Source organism: Aethina tumida, chromosome 3, assembly GCF_024364675.1.
Source record: "Aethina tumida isolate Nest 87 chromosome 3, icAetTumi1.1, whole genome shotgun sequence".
In the NCBI taxonomy this organism is placed as follows: Eukaryota; Metazoa; Arthropoda; class Insecta; order Coleoptera; family Nitidulidae; genus Aethina; species Aethina tumida.
In genome coordinates, this window is record NC_065437.1 from 18459779 (window position 1) to 18477627 (window position 17849).

Here is a 17849-nt window from a genome sequence, read left to right on the forward strand (position 1 = left end):
GCGCACCTCCTCCATCGCGAAGATGGCCAGGCACCTCGGGGGCCGTAGTGGGGCCGATCAGTCGGTGCTTCGCCCATGACAAGTGCAAGAGAGTGCATCAGGAGCAGGGCACATCCATACAGCACGGGTGGTTCAGTGTTTGCGCGTAACGTGACCTGGTGTGTGCGATGAGCCTCAGGAGATGAGATCCAGTGCGGTGACCGGGTTCCTGCTGCTGACCCTCGCGGCGGTCTCGCAGTCCTGCGGCCCCGGTAGAGGCGTCGGCCGCGGCCGTGGACCCAGAAAATTGACGCCGCTGGTCTTCAAGCAGCACGTGCCCAATCTGCCGGAGAACTCGATCACGGCGAGCGGCGCCAACGAGGGACCCATCGACAGGAACAACACCAGGTTCCAGGACCTGGTGCCCAACTACAACGAGGACATCATCATCAAAGACGAGGAGGGCACCGGCGCCGACAGGTTCATGACTCAGGTTAGATTCAAACGTCATACCATTTAGTCATCAGTTTCTTGAAGAGGCTTTCTTAATTAGTAATTTGGCTGTACGGCTCTGTCAACCGCCATAAATTTAAAAAAATCATAGAACCCAATTTGACAAGTTGTAAATTGGGTTTTGGATGGAACGATTTCTTTTCAATAAGTTTTTATAAATAAAGGAAATTTAAAATTATTTATTTAATTATTCAAAAAACATCTTAGAACTAGCAAATTACATCTTACCAGATTTCACATCAAGAAATAGACAAAAAAATTATTTTAATATTTCATCATATTTAAAATAATTATGTCAATGGTTTATTAATGAAATTACTCGTCTACATAAATATTTTCGTTTAAAATAAAATTGTTCCAACACTTCATAAACCAAAATACAATAGAACAATATTATCTAACATCGCAAAAATACACGTACTGATATTTTTAGATGCTTGTTTTGTTCCCATTCGCGTTTTCGATAACACATCTAATGTAAATATTGTTATAATCGGTCATTTTGAAGACGTGCCGCGGATATAAGGCGATAAATCAAACGTAAAATACCATTGAACCGGTGCACATTTTCAATGATAACAAACATAATCGAGAAAGTATTTGGCTTATAACAAAATAAACATTCGTGAGTGCTCGAAATATATTTCAGCAGGCGCGAAAACTGAGAATAAACATTTGTTTCGTGAAATCGCCAAGCCTGTGTAAAACAATAGTTTACGATATTTCACACGCTGAAAATTGTAATTTTCTAACTCGGTCGGGTTATGGACATTTGAAGAAAACGTTAATCAATTTGTTTATGGCCGTGCGAGTGGAATTTCCTTATAACTGTACCGATCGTAGATTCCTAATCACAAAATTATTATTGAAACTGGAAAACGTGACATTTGTGAACGCGTTGAACTCAGCGTTCACATGCATTTTCTTTTCACCAGTTATTTTTGTATTACCAAGAGACGTTAAATAATAATTAACTGTTTTTATTTACCCAGTATATAATCTAAGGTGAGTCAGAGATGTAATGACAAAATGAAAAAAACTCTATGGACTCGCATTTCAAAAACATAATTATGTTTGTGTACAGATCCAGTACAGTTCATCTTATCAATTTTAATTATTTGTGTATTGTATGAGACAAGAGCGAGTGGTGTGGGTAAACATAAAAATAGACAATACATTAATACGCACCAAGTCTATTCTTACAACATTGTTTAAAACTAGATAAAAATGCAAGTTATCTTTCTTATTCAAATACTAGCATTTATTGAACAATCAACTCTGGGTGTCATTCAACCTCGCGCCGTCTCCATCTCTAGACGCCTGTGTAAAGTAATTTTTCACACTTGATAAAATTATTTGTACAATTTAATCGATTTTTTTCGATTGTGATCCAGACCGTGGAACGGAACGGTCCGTTCGGAATCTGCCCTTATTCTCACAGAACGAGTTGGCGTTGCTAAGGCTTCTTTCCTTTTTAAACCTGACGCTTGGAAAACGATAGAAACCGACCGCAAATTCAAGGTCTGTATCGAGAGAATTTATTTGAGGGAATCTTCGTTCGGTGCTTTTTCACCAACCACATTTTGTTCGAGAAGTAAGACACGAACAAATCTTTTATTTTATGGTGGGTACTCATAACTTCTAAATATTCTCTCCCAATTTTACATATTTTTATGGACTTCAATCGTTTTTCAAAGTAATTGAATTTATAAGGAAATGCTATGGCGCCTATAAGTTAGTACGGTACTTCTTTTTTGTTACTTAATTTACTTATCTAATATTTTATTTAATTATGTACCATATAATATGTATATTATATTGTATAACCTTTAATGTAGCTTTTAATGATGTTTTAAGCCAATAGGATTAAAATATAAGAAAACAGTACTACCTTGGGTAACTCTAAATCAATATACAGCATTGCTAAAAAAGATGATACCATTTTTTTGCCTTAATGTTACACAAAAAATTCCAACAACAAAACCAATAACAAAAAAATCATTGAATGAACTGAACGATTTATCATCGGTTGGCAAGAGTTGGTAGCCTTGCTGGTCCGCGACAAAAAACCACCGGTACCAACTGGTATAATCAGCATGTAGAATTTTTTTGCGATCGTCCCATTACCGGTCGACATAAAAATAACCACAAGTTGATTGAAATGTAATTAGGGGCGATAAAAATACCGATACGTGACGGCGGTGGTTGCGGTGCGTGGCCGCCGCCCGAAACGGGGCACCGGGCGCAATTACAACCGTCAAAGCGATCGCTATATTTGTCCAATTGCGATTTCATTGAAACAATAAACGCTTTGGCGTGGAATGCCGACCTACCTCAAGTACGCGAACGCGTGTGCTGCTCTGCATGTGTGTGTGTGTGTGTGTGTGATCTGGCCAAGGCTGGATGGAAGTGTGCAATAACCATAAAAATAATGTGGAAAACAAATAATCGCTGTCGTTTACATCCTATCTACGAGACGAGTTGAGGCTGCACGCCGCAGACTAAATAAAAACAAAGCACAACCACCGAACATACAGATAGCGAAACATGGACTGATCGCTGATCGTTCGGTACGATTTTTCAAAAGATGAAACGTGTTCTGAATAGAAAAAGTATTTCTATAAGATTTTTATATACTACGGATTATATAAAACATTCGTTTATTCTATTTATTTGTTTTTTATTAATCTGTACTGGTGGTACTTTGTCACAATACAGTACTTATATAAAACAAATGTAGTTGAATGAATATTTTTCACCCTCTAATAATAGATAACCCATAACAATATAAAACATCAATTTGCTGGCATTATATTAGTAGTACTACGGTACTCTGCCAGAGTACAGTACATATGTAAGAAAAATATCGTTGTCTGAATATTCTACTCCTTCTAACAAATGGCTAATTTATTTTCATTATATTAGTCGGTAGTACTTTCGATACTCTGCCACAATTCATTACGTAAAAAAAAGTTGAAATAATATTTTTTCCCAATAAATAGAGATGGCCTATAACATTAAAGCCGTTGATTTCTCAGCATTGTATTAACCAGTAGTACTGACTGTATTGTGCCAAAGTACAGTACATATGTAAAAAAATATCGTTATCTAACAGTCTCCTCTAATAATAGGTAAAATAGTAAAAATAGTCATTTTCTTATCGTTATATAGTTAATAGTATTTGTAGGTACTCTGCCACAGTACAGTACGTATGTAAAAAATATAGTCGTCTGAGTATTCTCTTCTCTCTTTGCTAATAGACATCCTATAAGAATATATATGGCCAATTTCTTATCAATATATTATTCAGTAGTACTATCGGTACTCTGTCACATTACAGTACACATATTAAAAAATATAGTTAAATGAATATTTTCCCTCTCTAATAAGAAGAGAGAACCTATAACAGTATAAACCGTTTTATTTCTTAACATTATATTAGTTAATAGTATGTCGGTACTCTGCCAAAGTTCAGTAATATGTAAAAATAATGTCGGTATCTATCTATCTCTAATAATAGATAGCATATGAGAGTATATGGTATATAAATGAACAATTTCTTAGCATTATATTAGTCAGTAGTACCCTCGATACTTTGGCAGTACCTTTCCAACTGCGGACTGATGTAATTTCCGTAAATCAAATTTTATTTTCTTTAGCATGTCCCGTATTATGGCAACCCTAGTACTGCCGTATGCACGTATGACCTTTCTTTAGTCGTACGGGTGTTGTCATACCGAAAGCGAGTCATAAATCCCGACCATTAATAATAATAAGCAGTGTGTTCAAATTGAATTTACCGAAAACAGTTCACAAACATACAATATATTATAATCCTGACAGAGCGACCAACCCGACCGGGCCTGGTCCATTACGGAGTCAATTAAACGCATCCTCGGAAAGCCACGGATTTAATTCGATTCCGGACAGTTTCGGTCCGGGTGGGCGTAAAATTTATCTCCCGTTTTCGGCCGGCCATAACCAGAACGGGTTTTCGTTGGCGAGTCCGGACGGAAAACGTGCGTCCGGCCACCGCTTATCGCCAAAACACTTTATTCGGCTTATTCGCGCTCTCTTGACACATCCTCGGCTCGTTTTATTATGTTGCCACCTCGGTTGTGTCGTCCCCGACACCTCTTTTAAGTTCTTTCAGCGGCTACGCTGCCGAGGTTTCCGCCGCCGCCGCGTATCGGAGCCGGTTTTATTTGCGGACCGCGGGCAACTGCACACCGCTCTAAGTACGGAATTCCACCGTGATATTGGCGCAATAAATTTCCACGGCACTTTCCAGCACGATCGTCTTCGTGCCTCGCGATGATTCGAGATTCCGGGCACTTTGGATGGGGAATGCGAAACATTTTAAACGGCGCACTTGCGCAAGATAGAGATAACTCTTTTACGGTGGTGTGGCTCAAGAACAAACGGATTGCACCTAGTTAACAATGAATCAATGATTTGTAATGTCGGGATGCTGCTTATCGTGGTGGATACGCGTCCGTGCAATTAAAACGTGTAATCGCTCCGGCCCGACAAGTCGTAAATATCAAATCTAATAGTCGAACATGTAAATAATTAATACGGATTCCCACATTGCAACAATATGGCCAATAAATACTGAATACATGGTTAATTTACGATCGTCAAGAGAACATAAATATGACTGTCCGTTTTTGCGTTGGGGCTTCACTTTCGTCTATTCGCAAGTGTTACTTTTACTTTTTGGTATAACTGGTTTCGGTTTGGTTGTAGTTTAAGGTGACTATGTTATTTGGAAAAACAGTGGGAAATTTTATCTTGTTTGTGGTACGTGGTCATTGGACACTTGTCGCGATAAGGTGGACAAGTGCTAATCTTGGTTTTTCCCTTCGTCCTAGCCTGGCCAGGTGCACAAACAATGTTAGGCTAACAGGTTGAACGATTCAGGGAATGATTTTTTAAATATTAAAACACCTTATCAATTCATTCAATTTAATTTTTGATCAAACTACAAAAGGAAAACAAAATCTTAAAATATTCTTTTTATTATTAGATGTATTTTTTAAATAATTAAAAATTTACATTAAAATAATAACAATAATTGCATTATAAATAAAAACTTTAGTTTTCATTAAAATAAATGTTTTATCAACTTAAGCTAGTTAATAATTTATTATTTCAGTTAATGAATTATAAAACTCAAATTATTATACATGTTAAAACAACTAAAATATAATGCGTGACTACAATATTTTAAATTTTATTAAATGTTAAGAAATTTGAAAAATCTATAACTCCCTTATACTAACATTTTATATAAAAATTTTATTCGAGCTTAAGTAACTGCTGATTTAATAAATATAATATAAACATTTCTAAAAATTATACAAAAAATATACAATATATTAAATTATAATAACATGTATAAACTTATAGATAGATTTATAAATCTCATTTTATTTCAGCTTAATAATTTTACTGATTTAATGAATCATAAACATTTCTAAAAACAAAATATTTAAAATATTATATTTTAAATTATTTTTATTATAATAAAAAATGTATAATTTATACATATTTATATTATAAAAATTAATAATAATTACATTATATTAACAAAACCACAATACAACAATGTCAAAGTTTTTTCTTAAAATAGATATTATTTATTGTTATTATTTATATTATTCAGTTAAATATTATTAATTATTAAAATTCATCATGAAAGTAATAAAGTTAAAAAGAATGTAAATAGTTTATTATAAAATTAGAATTAAAAATTGTACCTTAAACTTAAATTATCTGATTTTCTCGCTCGCATGATCTAAAAAAAGAATCTATGTAAAATTAGAAAAATTTATAAATCTAAATATTTAAAAGTCAGATATAACGCATCAATTATGGCAAGGTGTGATCTAAAAAAGTTTATTTTTAAAATTAGAAAATCAGTAACATTTATGATTTTTCACACATTTTTTCAAGACAAGTAGTTGTGATAAATTGTTTACAAAAGTGTTGCATTTTCAAGGAGAAACTTGTTTGAAATAAAATAATTTATTTTACTGCAAATTCATTTTATTGACATTTAAATGATACTAATTGTTTGTGTATGAATAATGCCTGTTTCATAACTTTATTATGACTGTTAAAACATATGCACATAAATATTCCAATGGTTTATTACTATAATTTATTGCATAACCAAACACTTTAGCTTTACTTATGCTGAATTTCGTATGAGTATTTATAAAATTAAAATTCTTTGTTGATTATCAATGAAAACTATTTAAGTTGCTTCTAACAGTTTTATTGCGCATTCACCATTTTATTTAAAAATAAATTAAGTGATAGTGAGATGTAAAGTTTAACAAAACGAAGTAAAAATAATCTTCATTTATCTTTTACAAAAAATAAATTGAGTCAAGCAAAAATATCTTGAAGTAAAAAATTAGTATCAAAGAAATCAACAGACTGTGTTAACGCTGTCGGTTGAAGTGGAGGGCAAAGGGATCCACAGTGGATTTATCCACTCGGTATATTAATGAGCCGGTCGCGGTGATTTAACCGAACGGTCGGCCCGCGGAAAATATGATGGGTCGTTTCGGGCAATGCGATTTGCATACGACAACGGGTCCCATTGTATTAAAAGTGTATTGGCGATCGGAGAAAATTATTTTCTTGTTGCCGAACAATACCGGCTATTGTTGGCGCACCGGCATTGTTGGCGGCCGTGCATCGGTACACAATCAAATAATAAATAATAATATTATGTGGCGGGGTCACAAGGAAATTAACAACTTATATGAGACTCGCTGCCGTTGCTGCTCCTGCTGCTCTACCTGTTAAACCTTATGACCGGCCAGTGGCGTCCCGGCAACGCGAGGACGTGTAAACAAAGTGATGTGCAAACACTGGTCCACCGGTGATTAGGTAGAATTCGCTATCAATTACAAAACCGGCCGTATCGAGTTCGCAGCGCCCCAACACGAAAAAGTATCGTGTGTTGCTAGTAAGCCCCCGGTGCAACAGGTAGAAAATAACGTGGAGGGCGACCAAAAAATCAATTAAACAGAAACGACGACGAGTGGCGGCGTGTCGTGAAGCGTCGACACCGGAGTCAGCGCCTGTCACAATCGGTTGACCGGGCCGGGTTGCCGGCCGGCGTAAACGCCCGGACTTGTGCAAACAACCGGAAACCGACTTGCCGCGATCTTTTGTCGCCGTACCTGAAAACGCTGAAATCAACACTACTCCACCTTAAATTTGATCTTTTTCTTTGTTTTCTTCGGTCCCATTTGCGACTGTTCGGGATTCGTCGAGGGAGTAATACATAAATCTTGACTCACGAAATGAGTAAATGGGAAAAACGAGAAAAAAAAACAACTCATCAGTTCTGTATATGGTAACACCGTAAGAAATTAAAACCGGCATTGTGAGAATTCCCGCAATTTATTTCGCCCGACTTAATTGAACGGCGAGGATAATTGTTTATGAGTTTTTCGTCGCCTTGTAATGTCCTTCTTTATTAACTTTTCAATTTATATTCATGCGGGCATAAAACTTTATTAACTTCGATTAATCGACAATGGCGAGCTTCGGTTCCCGGTCCGGAATTCCAATTGTTGCATAAACAATAACATTTTTTTATTTTTAATGGAAAAACAGTTTTATTACACTGTTTTCAGTTCTCACTCATTAATTGATAAACACAATGGCTTGTATAAATATCTAATGTGGACAAACAAAAACATTAGCACACAATTATGATTAAAGGTTTTCGGCAAATCCAAAGGAATGAACAAAAAAATTCTTGTGTGAGGTGCGGATACACTTTCCCACTGTTCCCAACTTAATACCGTCTGGAATCCGGTATGGATTATATTATTCGGCTACCGGCCCAGCCCAACGGATCTCTTATACCATTACGTAATGAGCTTTTCTGGCTTTTAACTGGGGATAAGCTCAGATCGGTTATCTACGAATTATTAACCCCCCGAGAGTGGAACTGATGTCACTTGGTATTTTGATACATCATGCACTGTCACCTAATTATCGTGTGATAATCGAAACGTGTTTTGACACTTTTTCACACGGTAATCCGACTTTGGATTTAAGAAAACAGTTCGACACAAAATAAATCACTTATTTAGATTACCCCAAATTGATGTGGTTCTGTTGATTCCTTCAATTATCTAAAGAAATTTGTTTCTGTGTGAAAATCCCTTATTTTATCAGGATGGGAATTGACGCCTAAGCTGACATCTTTCTAGTCCCCAGTTGGTTAAAAGTATTAAACAATTGACTTTGCCCTCCCAAAAATTTTATCAGCATTTGATATTTGCTTCTTAAGGGGATATCCAATTGCCGTTAACAATCTGGAGTCAGAAGTCGCGTCCGAAGAGAGCCAATTGCGGTCGGAAACTCTTGACCGCATCTGTACCATCTGGTGGTGGAGGGGTTACGAGGCACGGTTTCGGCGGACTGGTTGGCGAAGGCGATTCAAAGACGCCGACATCTGTGTTCCGAAGCGGGGCCGTTTCATCGGGCGCCCTCAACTCGTCCGAAATAAGGGAAAAAATAATGCACAGAGCCGGCTCGAGGGGGGCGGACGCATCACCTCGCCCGCCTACCCATACACGGACCGGCCATCGCACTGACGGACCGCGAGCGTCGGCCATTCTACCAAGTCCCAGATTTCGGTTCATTCGGTCTCGATTCCGGAAATTCCGCGACGACGCCCCCCGAAACAGGTGGCCGAGAGCACCGGTACCCTCCGGATGCGGTGCACGGTAATTCCAGTCTTTTCGGGGACTTAATAATTGGTTTTAATAATGGAGAAAGCACAATGATAAGAGTGGGTTCAAAGGAATTGACAGAAGGCTAGTCCATTAATTCTTGTAATTATAAATTTTCTAAAAAAGTTCATACAAATTCAACAAGAATAAAATGACACCAAAAGGTTTGAGCTGCTGGATAATCATAATAAATGTTTAATTATATAGACAATTCAAAAATGTAAATGATGTGATCTGATGTAGCACCATTTCTAAAATCTACATTGATTATTTTTGGTGCTTTACAGTGAAGCAATCTTTTGTGTAATGATTTGATTCTTGTCAAGAGTAAGTCAGAGCAAGAGGGCAAAGAGTGCATTGAGAAAGCCGACAATAACCGGCACAATGAACCGAATTAAGCCCGTGGGACCGATAAATTTTCTGACTACGGATCTCCGTCGTCCATTCACACACTGACGGTTTACACTCACTGAATGGAAATCAAATGTTTGTTGTTGAGGAATTGTGAAACTTTGTCGCCGCCATCATTAATCTTGACTGGTTGCGGATACGCGTTCGCTTTTGTTCTGTCCCACGGGACGTTTGCCCGTTTCCGAAATTGTAAGTACTCCTACGTTATGAAGAGTGGATATTAATGGTGTTTTGCAGAGATTAATATTGTGTAAACCGCAACTTGACATGAACCATACACATTTACTTGTATTGAGAGTGCTCGCCATTGACTCGAACCAGTAGGTGTCCATAGATGTGGCCTGGGATAGCATTAATATCAGTCACATTGAATGAAAGAGAAAACTCAAGAAACGGATGCATAATGTAATTCCTTGAGGTTTTACTGAATAAAATGAAAAATAAAGTTCTGCGAAACCTCTAGGTTCTATGTTCCTCAGTTGTTATATTCTCTGGGTACCATGTCCATTTTGAACATAACACTATAACAGCAAAAATTGTTGAAATCGATTGAACTCATTGAAGTCAAGCTGTAGAAAATTGGTATTACAATGTATATAACGATCGTTGGATCAAACAGTGCTATGGGAACCCGCATAAATCAAAACGAAACCGCTCGCAGGTGAACTGCGTACTAACGAACATAGTGGGGACTATGGAATGCCACCTAATTGAAATCTAATTCGACATAATGCAGATCCATTCAGCTCTGGGAAAGAACGGTCCGCCGATGATCCAAGCGGACATAAATCGGGTGCGTGTGTGGGCAGGGGGGAGGCCAAATAGAAAGCCGGCCGTCCATTAAAGAGTTGCGTTTCGCGCGAATTCTCCTCTCCATCGGTTTTCTGAGCGGATGGTTCGTCGCCTCGGGGTCAGAACGGAGCGCGGACTTTGTGAGGCCGATGAATAATTGGATGGGGCGTTGAGAAAACGGCTTTGGAAACCAGCTCGGGCGCCTCTGGGCCATCTTCGAGTAGCCCTCCGAAGGTCAGCACACATTTTTTTTCTCCCTCACGACCGCCTTTCGTCGGCCAATCGCCGTGAACTATGGACCTCGGCGTGTAATGACTCCACGGGGTGACTCATCCGAATATTCGAGTGGTTTGGATTCGTCTGGAATATTATTCATGGACCTTTGTCCGACGGTGAATCGCGTGATTTTCTCGGGTGTTATTAGTGACAACGGAAATTGCTGCAAAAACGCCTTAACAAGGGTCCAAATTAATATGCATATAGCAATGCTATTATTTAGTAAGAATTCAGAGACACTCTCTTGTTAAGAAAATAATGATCCGTTTTATTTCTTTTTTTAACTGCAATCCATAAAATTACGTGTATTTATCATAATAATAATAATGGTGGCAAACGTAAAATTAATGGAAGCGTGTTGGCACCGGAAGAAAAACACAACTCTAAATGTTTTGACAGGAGCCTTCGCCGCAAAACCTTTTATTGTTAATTTAGTGTCTTCGGGGTGGCCCATGGACCGACCCCTAAACCGAACAATACCTGCTGGTCGGAAAACACAAATACAAAAACACCGCATCCATTTCTCTCCCTGTATGTGTGTGTACACACTGTCCATTAACTTTGGATGGGCCATTTTAAAACAGACTTTTGTACTTTTGCCGCCGCTCTCCTTGAGAACAGCGCGTGGTTCTGTTCCCAATCGTTTTTGGCCCCACAGGGGTTCACACCGGTCTTTTTGTGCTTTGCAACGCTATGCTAGCCTCAAGGTTTTCGATAATTTTCCGCCAGGACTAGCCTCATTGAGCGGGTAATGTACTAGAAAATTAATAAGCTCCACATCCGACATTATATTACTAAAACTGTAAATGCAGCCACTTTTCGCCTCCGGATTTAGGTTGTTATGAAAAAGGCTTTCTTTACTCCGCTTCACATTCAGTGTTCATATCATTCTTAACAACATGACTGTTGTGTTAATGGTGCTAAGATACAAATTGAATTAGCTTTCAAACGGTGCCACAAAAGTCAAAAATTCTAAAGTTCCAGTCAAACAAAGAAGTGTTTGTGTAAACAGTTTCGAAATCAATTACTTCACGCATACACCGTCCAAAGAAAATTTCCTAGGAAAACCGCGGTACATAGATAGTTGGAGGGCGTATCCGTAAACCGGTGTTAACAGGCAACACCTTGTCACGTCGAAACTTGTCAAACAAAACAGACCAAATTGAAAAGGCTGCCTTTTGTTCGTCCGGTCCTCGGACAGACCCCTGCGGACCGGCGGTAAAGAAAATCGATTTCACGTGTGCCACTCAAAATATTTTCCCCATTTATTTGTGTTCGAATGACAAAATATTTGCGAAAATCACATTCGTCACGAGTGTCGATTTATCAATTTATCTGGACAGGTACAACGCAATCGGTAGTCAAATGAATTGTCTTTTATCCTGGTCGTTCTGGCCGGTTGTCTATGACTAATCAAGTGGAATTCGCCGGTTATAATGAAAACGACAGTGAACCGACTGGTTTACTCGGAACGGGAAAATTAACAATAACGTGCGGACGTTAACAATAAACTGTCGTTCGCCATGTACCGAGTTCAATCCGACTCCATTTACGAAACGAATGAAGATCATAAAAATTAATATGGTATACACAATAAAATGGCTGCTTGCAACGGTTAGAAAGAAGTATTTCGTGGGTTGTCTTGCGACGGCAATTTATCACGGATTCCGGCCGTGGATATTTATTGGCGGCTCTTGGATGCCGCAGCCATGTTTTCTCTTCTCCTTTACAAACTTATTTGTTTGCTTTTATTGTCCACATACATCATCTTATTGTGTGCATGTTTGAGCAGCACATGCCGGTTTACGAGCGTTTGTCATAAGTGCATAAATCACCTTCGAATCGGTTTGATGGATAATCGTCGCGTTGTTGACACGATTATCATCAATCAAATGGTGCGTATGATTTATATTATGTTTGGAAATTGTAGTTTTTCAATGGCCACGATAATAAGTCGTATTAAAGTAAGTTTGGCAATTTTCCGACTGGTTACCTCATCCAATAAGGATAATCCCAAGCGGTAATTGACTCGGTTACGACCGCTTTAATCCCGATGTTATCCCTAAGTAAGCCAATTGAACGAAAAAGATCAAATTTACCTTCGGGGAGTTCTTACGAGAAGCTTTAAAAATTCTAATCTTACAACGATGCGAATTTCCCATTTCTTTTGAACACCTCACTTACTAATAAATCACCTTTTTAAACAAGTTATTGGCAGAAATTGAATTTGGGCGCATCAACTGATCCATACTAGCATTAGTCTTGTAAAAGGGAGACCCAAGAAAACAACATTAAAGGAAATTAATCAATAATTAAAAAATCAATTTACATTTATTAATAAAAACGACATTTAGAGTCCATTTAATGATGAACATTGAATAGTTAAACACATATTTGCATAGAACATCAAACAGCAATACAATAGACGCTTTCATTATAAATTATGTGTACTCGTTAGTAATTAGCAATAAGTTCTAGACAAACAAATCCGTGTTTATTTATGTTAATGACTCCAGATGAAATTAAATATTATCAACTGACGCCTGTTTATAAATAAATTAACGGCGATCACTAACGTTATTAATGTACACGATCTGTATATTGTTATTAATTATTCATTACTATCGGCGTTAGGATAATGAAGTTGTCCATTTCAGGGATTTTCACTTATTTCAGCACGGCAAGCAATTAATCGTTTCACTTCCTTTCCCGACATGCAAATCAAATGCTAATCTTTGTAATTTGCTTTAATACCACACGTTATTGCATTCAATTTAATTTATCATTGGCAATTAAATTTTCGATCGGAGTTTCTGGTTTCAATAATATGCAACGTGACTTATCAATACAAATTATGTGAAACAATGGCACATTAAATGACTTAACTAGATTGAAATTGGCCGTCATGATAAGTGGTTTATTGCTCCAATAAAATTTCATATCGGATATTTCTTATAATTTACACAATTTAATGTTGATTTCTTGAAAAACTTAATACACTTATAAATTACATAACAATAAGGTAATAAATCCATTGTCTTGATGTAGTAATGTCAACAAACAATTTAAGAATAATTAGCAGTGTTACAAATCAGGCCTCTTCCAAAATGTGTCAGAGGTGAGCAATGATGAGTCGACAGTATCGGTTTCAATTTGCCAAGGATACATGTAATCGTGGCATTCAGACGGCAACTTCAAAGCCAAAACAATTTAAAAAACACCGGCCAATTTCCAAACACATCGACAAGCCAAACATTTGCCCAACACAGACCATTTATCTTGTATTTATGGGTCCAAAGTTGTGACAACAATGCCAAAACTATATCATTGTTTACCTGCCGTAAAACGACTGGCAACAATAACCTGCGGTATTCTGGACACACCATAATTTACGGTCCAAGTGGGTTTCCTTCCTTCATTACCGGGGTCTCGTTTTTTAGATCGGTCCTAGTGTCCTCCCATCGCCGCCATTGTTTAAAACGATTATTCCGCTCGTTCCTCTTCGATAAGTCGATAACTCGTTGATTTATCGTCATTACACCTCCACCAAACCGGTAAATCGTTCTCATCGTTTTCGTTATCAACGCGGGTCCGCTTTCTTTCTTAGAAATCACGGCGAAGATAATGAAGAAACCCCCTTTAAACATTTAATATCGATTTAAAATTTTATTATATGTGTTATCCGCTGTTATCTAATTTAAAATTAATTATTTTCAGCGATGCAATGAGAAACTCAACACCTTGGCAATCTCCGTGATGAACCAGTGGCCTGGTGTGAGATTGGTGGTCACGGAGGGCTGGGACGAAGAAGGTCACCACTCGCCGAACTCGTTGCACTATGAGGGACGCGCCGTGGACGTCACGACGTCGGATCGTGACCGTTCCAAATACGGAATGCTGGCCAGATTAGCCGTCGAAGCTGGCTTCGACTGGGTCTACTATGAGAGTCGATCTCACATACATTGCTCCGTCAAGTCCGGTAAGTGTAAAATTTGTTACAATTACTCCATAAACTACAAGAGACTGTCTATTTCTTGTAACCTTCGAAGTGTCATCGAAATTTGTATGTGCCACGATGAAATAAAAAACGTACAGATAACGGACGAACGCCGTCCGTGTAAAATTCAGGGGACACGATTTCGGAAGCGATTCGTACAAGAGTAAAAAGAAACCCACAGACCGGTTTCGGTGAGGGCATAAATAAAGGCTTATCGCGAGACGAGAGACACATTTAATTTCCCCGAGAAGCGACCGAAAACCCACCAAATCCCGCGGCATTATCATCAAATGCACCCGTGCCGACGCATTTGTTATTCTGGACACTCGGACACTGACCACAGATATTTTTTCTCTTGTTTTTGGTTAATTTTTAAACGATAATATCCTTTTTGATAACGTTAAACTAATTCTTTTGGATAAAAACAATTGGCAAATGATAATGGTCCATTGGTTTTAGTAGCTTTTGTTATTTTAAAAACAAAATTAAAGAACTGGAGTTAAGCTATTATAATATTGGATTGTTATACTAAATACAAATCTTGGAAAGAGTTAATCCCGTCTTAAGCATCGGTAGGTTGTAAGACACGTCCAGCAAACAAGATTGCAACGGTTGAGCGGCAGAAAATGCAATTACTGATCTTGAAAAGTTAATGCGTTAGTCAGTGTCCATTGTAATGGACTTAGAGGCAACCGCGGCGGATTTAAACCCCGAAAAATGTTATCCTGTCTTTCCATATTCTGCGAATTGAACAGGATTAGTATTTGGCCTCTACTAATCTTTTTAAAATAATCGGATAGAGAAGAAGCTAGAAATTTTCCAAAATTTTTGGACTTCTCTAATGATATTTAATAAATTGTTTTGACAATGGTGATTACCAAAACTTAGTATTACAATATGATTTAAATAAATTTTAATACAAGTAATTTGCTTATATTTAAATGCAACAATTCAAAAATTTAATAATTAAATTGTTATGTATCTTTATAAACTTAACTAAAAAGAAATTGACTGATAAATCTGTTATGGAAGTTTCTAGTCTCATCTAGAGTTGAAGTCTCCACTATGTGGAACGATTTGAAGTGGATCCGTCAAGTTTCCCTCATACATAATTATAAATCGAAAATGGAAAAAACTTGTGTATGTCAGCACAATATGTCCATTTTATGAATAAACTACAGCGCCGCCCACCGCATCACAGCAGTCTTGTAAAAAATGGTTGACAATCGACCGGCCGTCACATAAATATGATCGATAAAATCGACGGCCATTTTTGAGTCCCGCATCGACTGTTAGTCCTTTTTTTTGTTTCGTTTAAATGTCGTTCCCTGATCGCGACCGAATAAAAAAGGCTAATTTATTGGCCGTACAGTCCAGGCAGGCCCGGTTTTTCACATTCGAACGGAATCTCGTGAATTAATATCAGAACGGACAGAAAAAAATTATGTCGCTGCCTTATGACGATCGTCCGATCAACGATTTATGTCGACAATATCGATAATTTGTATGGGCATTGGCAAACAATGCCGACGCATTCGTTTATACGTGACATTCCCACGTTCTTCACCTTGTCTTTATAATACAGGAGTAAATACTAGCTACTTATTTAATACTAAATTAAACTAAACTTAAAAAAAATTAATAATCAATTACATTTAAACTGTCGTTTATTTCATCGTAGCATAAGAAATATAATACATATAATTATTTATTTAATCTAATAAAATTGTTTATTTTTCAGAATCATCGTCAGGAAAATACGGCGGGTGCTTCCCCGGAGACACAACAGTGCAAACATCCACTGGCGTCCGTCGCAATCTCTCGGACCTGCAGATCGGTGAGAAGATCCTGGCCAAGGACCCGTCCACAGGCGACTTAGTGTACAGTGAAGTGCTGATGTTCCTGGACTACGATCCTCAGGACGAACGTGAATTCCAGCACGTGACCCTACGATCGGGTCGGACTTTGACATTGACCGGGACCCATCTGGTGCCCGTTGTGACCGCGAACAACAGTCGGACAGTTTACGCTGCTGCTCTGAAAGTCGGCGACAGTTTGTTAGTGAGTGATGGTGCGAATGGACTCGTCACTGACGAGATAGTGGAGCTGGAGGCTATCAGACGGACGGGAGTGTACGCTCCTCTCACCGTTGCCGGCAATTTGGTGGTAAACGACGTCGTGGCGTCGTGCTACGCATCCATCGACAGTCAAAGCATTGCCCACTGGGCGTTCTTGCCGCTCAGGTTCGTCAACAATATCCAGGACGGCATTTCAGCCGTCTGGAGAGCTATCTCCAACCCTCTTCGATCGCACGACACCGCTGTCTCGTACAGCAAACCCTCTGTGGGAGTGCATTGGTATGCCAGGATGCTGTACGGCGCAGCCAGCATCATGGTGCCATCCCACCTGCATTAATAATTGAGTGATATATGTATATAACAATTTTTATTATATAATATTAATTCTCTCTACTGTACTATTCATGAGATGAGGTCTTTACCATGAGTTTGGGTCGATGCCGAAATTAATACATTCCCGCCCGCACTTCAGTCATGCAAAGCAAAGTGAAACGCTATTACCACTTAAATTATTGTTGAGGTTGTTTTGTTGTTGCTCTGCTCGTCTCCCCTATTAACCGTTATTGTTGGCCAGTGATGTTAGACAGTGTAGAAATAATCTAACACTAATTAGTACTCAATGTTTTGGTTGATGAGGTTGTATGTGTGTAAGAAGAAAAACGAACTGTTTTGTATATGCCTAAAAGTGTTCCTTATGTATTTAACTCTATTTATTATTTATGACGAAATTTTAAATTATGTGAAAAATTTGTTATTGATCAGTGCCAATTGTATGTTATTGAAAAGTCGTATCTATTAGTTATCTAAGTATGAAAAATCTGTATGTACTGTAATTAAATATTTTTTGTAAATAACTCTTTTGTGTACAGCAATTTCTTGTTTAAAATTTGTAAATTATTGTTTATGTAATATATTAATAACTTTTATTTATCGTGATAAATTTTATATTCGACATAAAATTAACATTTATGTGATTAATAATGTGTTTTACTTTATGATACCTATACATTTCCCTAACTCTTGATTTTGATA

At 37.8% G+C, this 17849-nt stretch overlaps 1 protein-coding gene across 1 annotated transcript; it reads left to right on the forward strand.

Moving 5' to 3' along the window:
- Positions 1-107: 107 nt before the first annotated feature.
- Positions 108-17764, forward strand: LOC109598269 (indian hedgehog B protein). Its single transcript, XM_020014143.2, has 3 exons — positions 108-472; positions 14460-14721; positions 16481-17764. The coding sequence occupies exons 1-3, from the start codon at positions 182-184 to the stop codon at positions 17152-17154; spliced, it is 1227 nt and encodes a 408-aa protein (XP_019869702.1). The 5' UTR covers positions 108-181; the 3' UTR covers positions 17155-17764.
- The last annotated feature ends 85 nt before the right edge of the window (positions 17765-17849 follow it).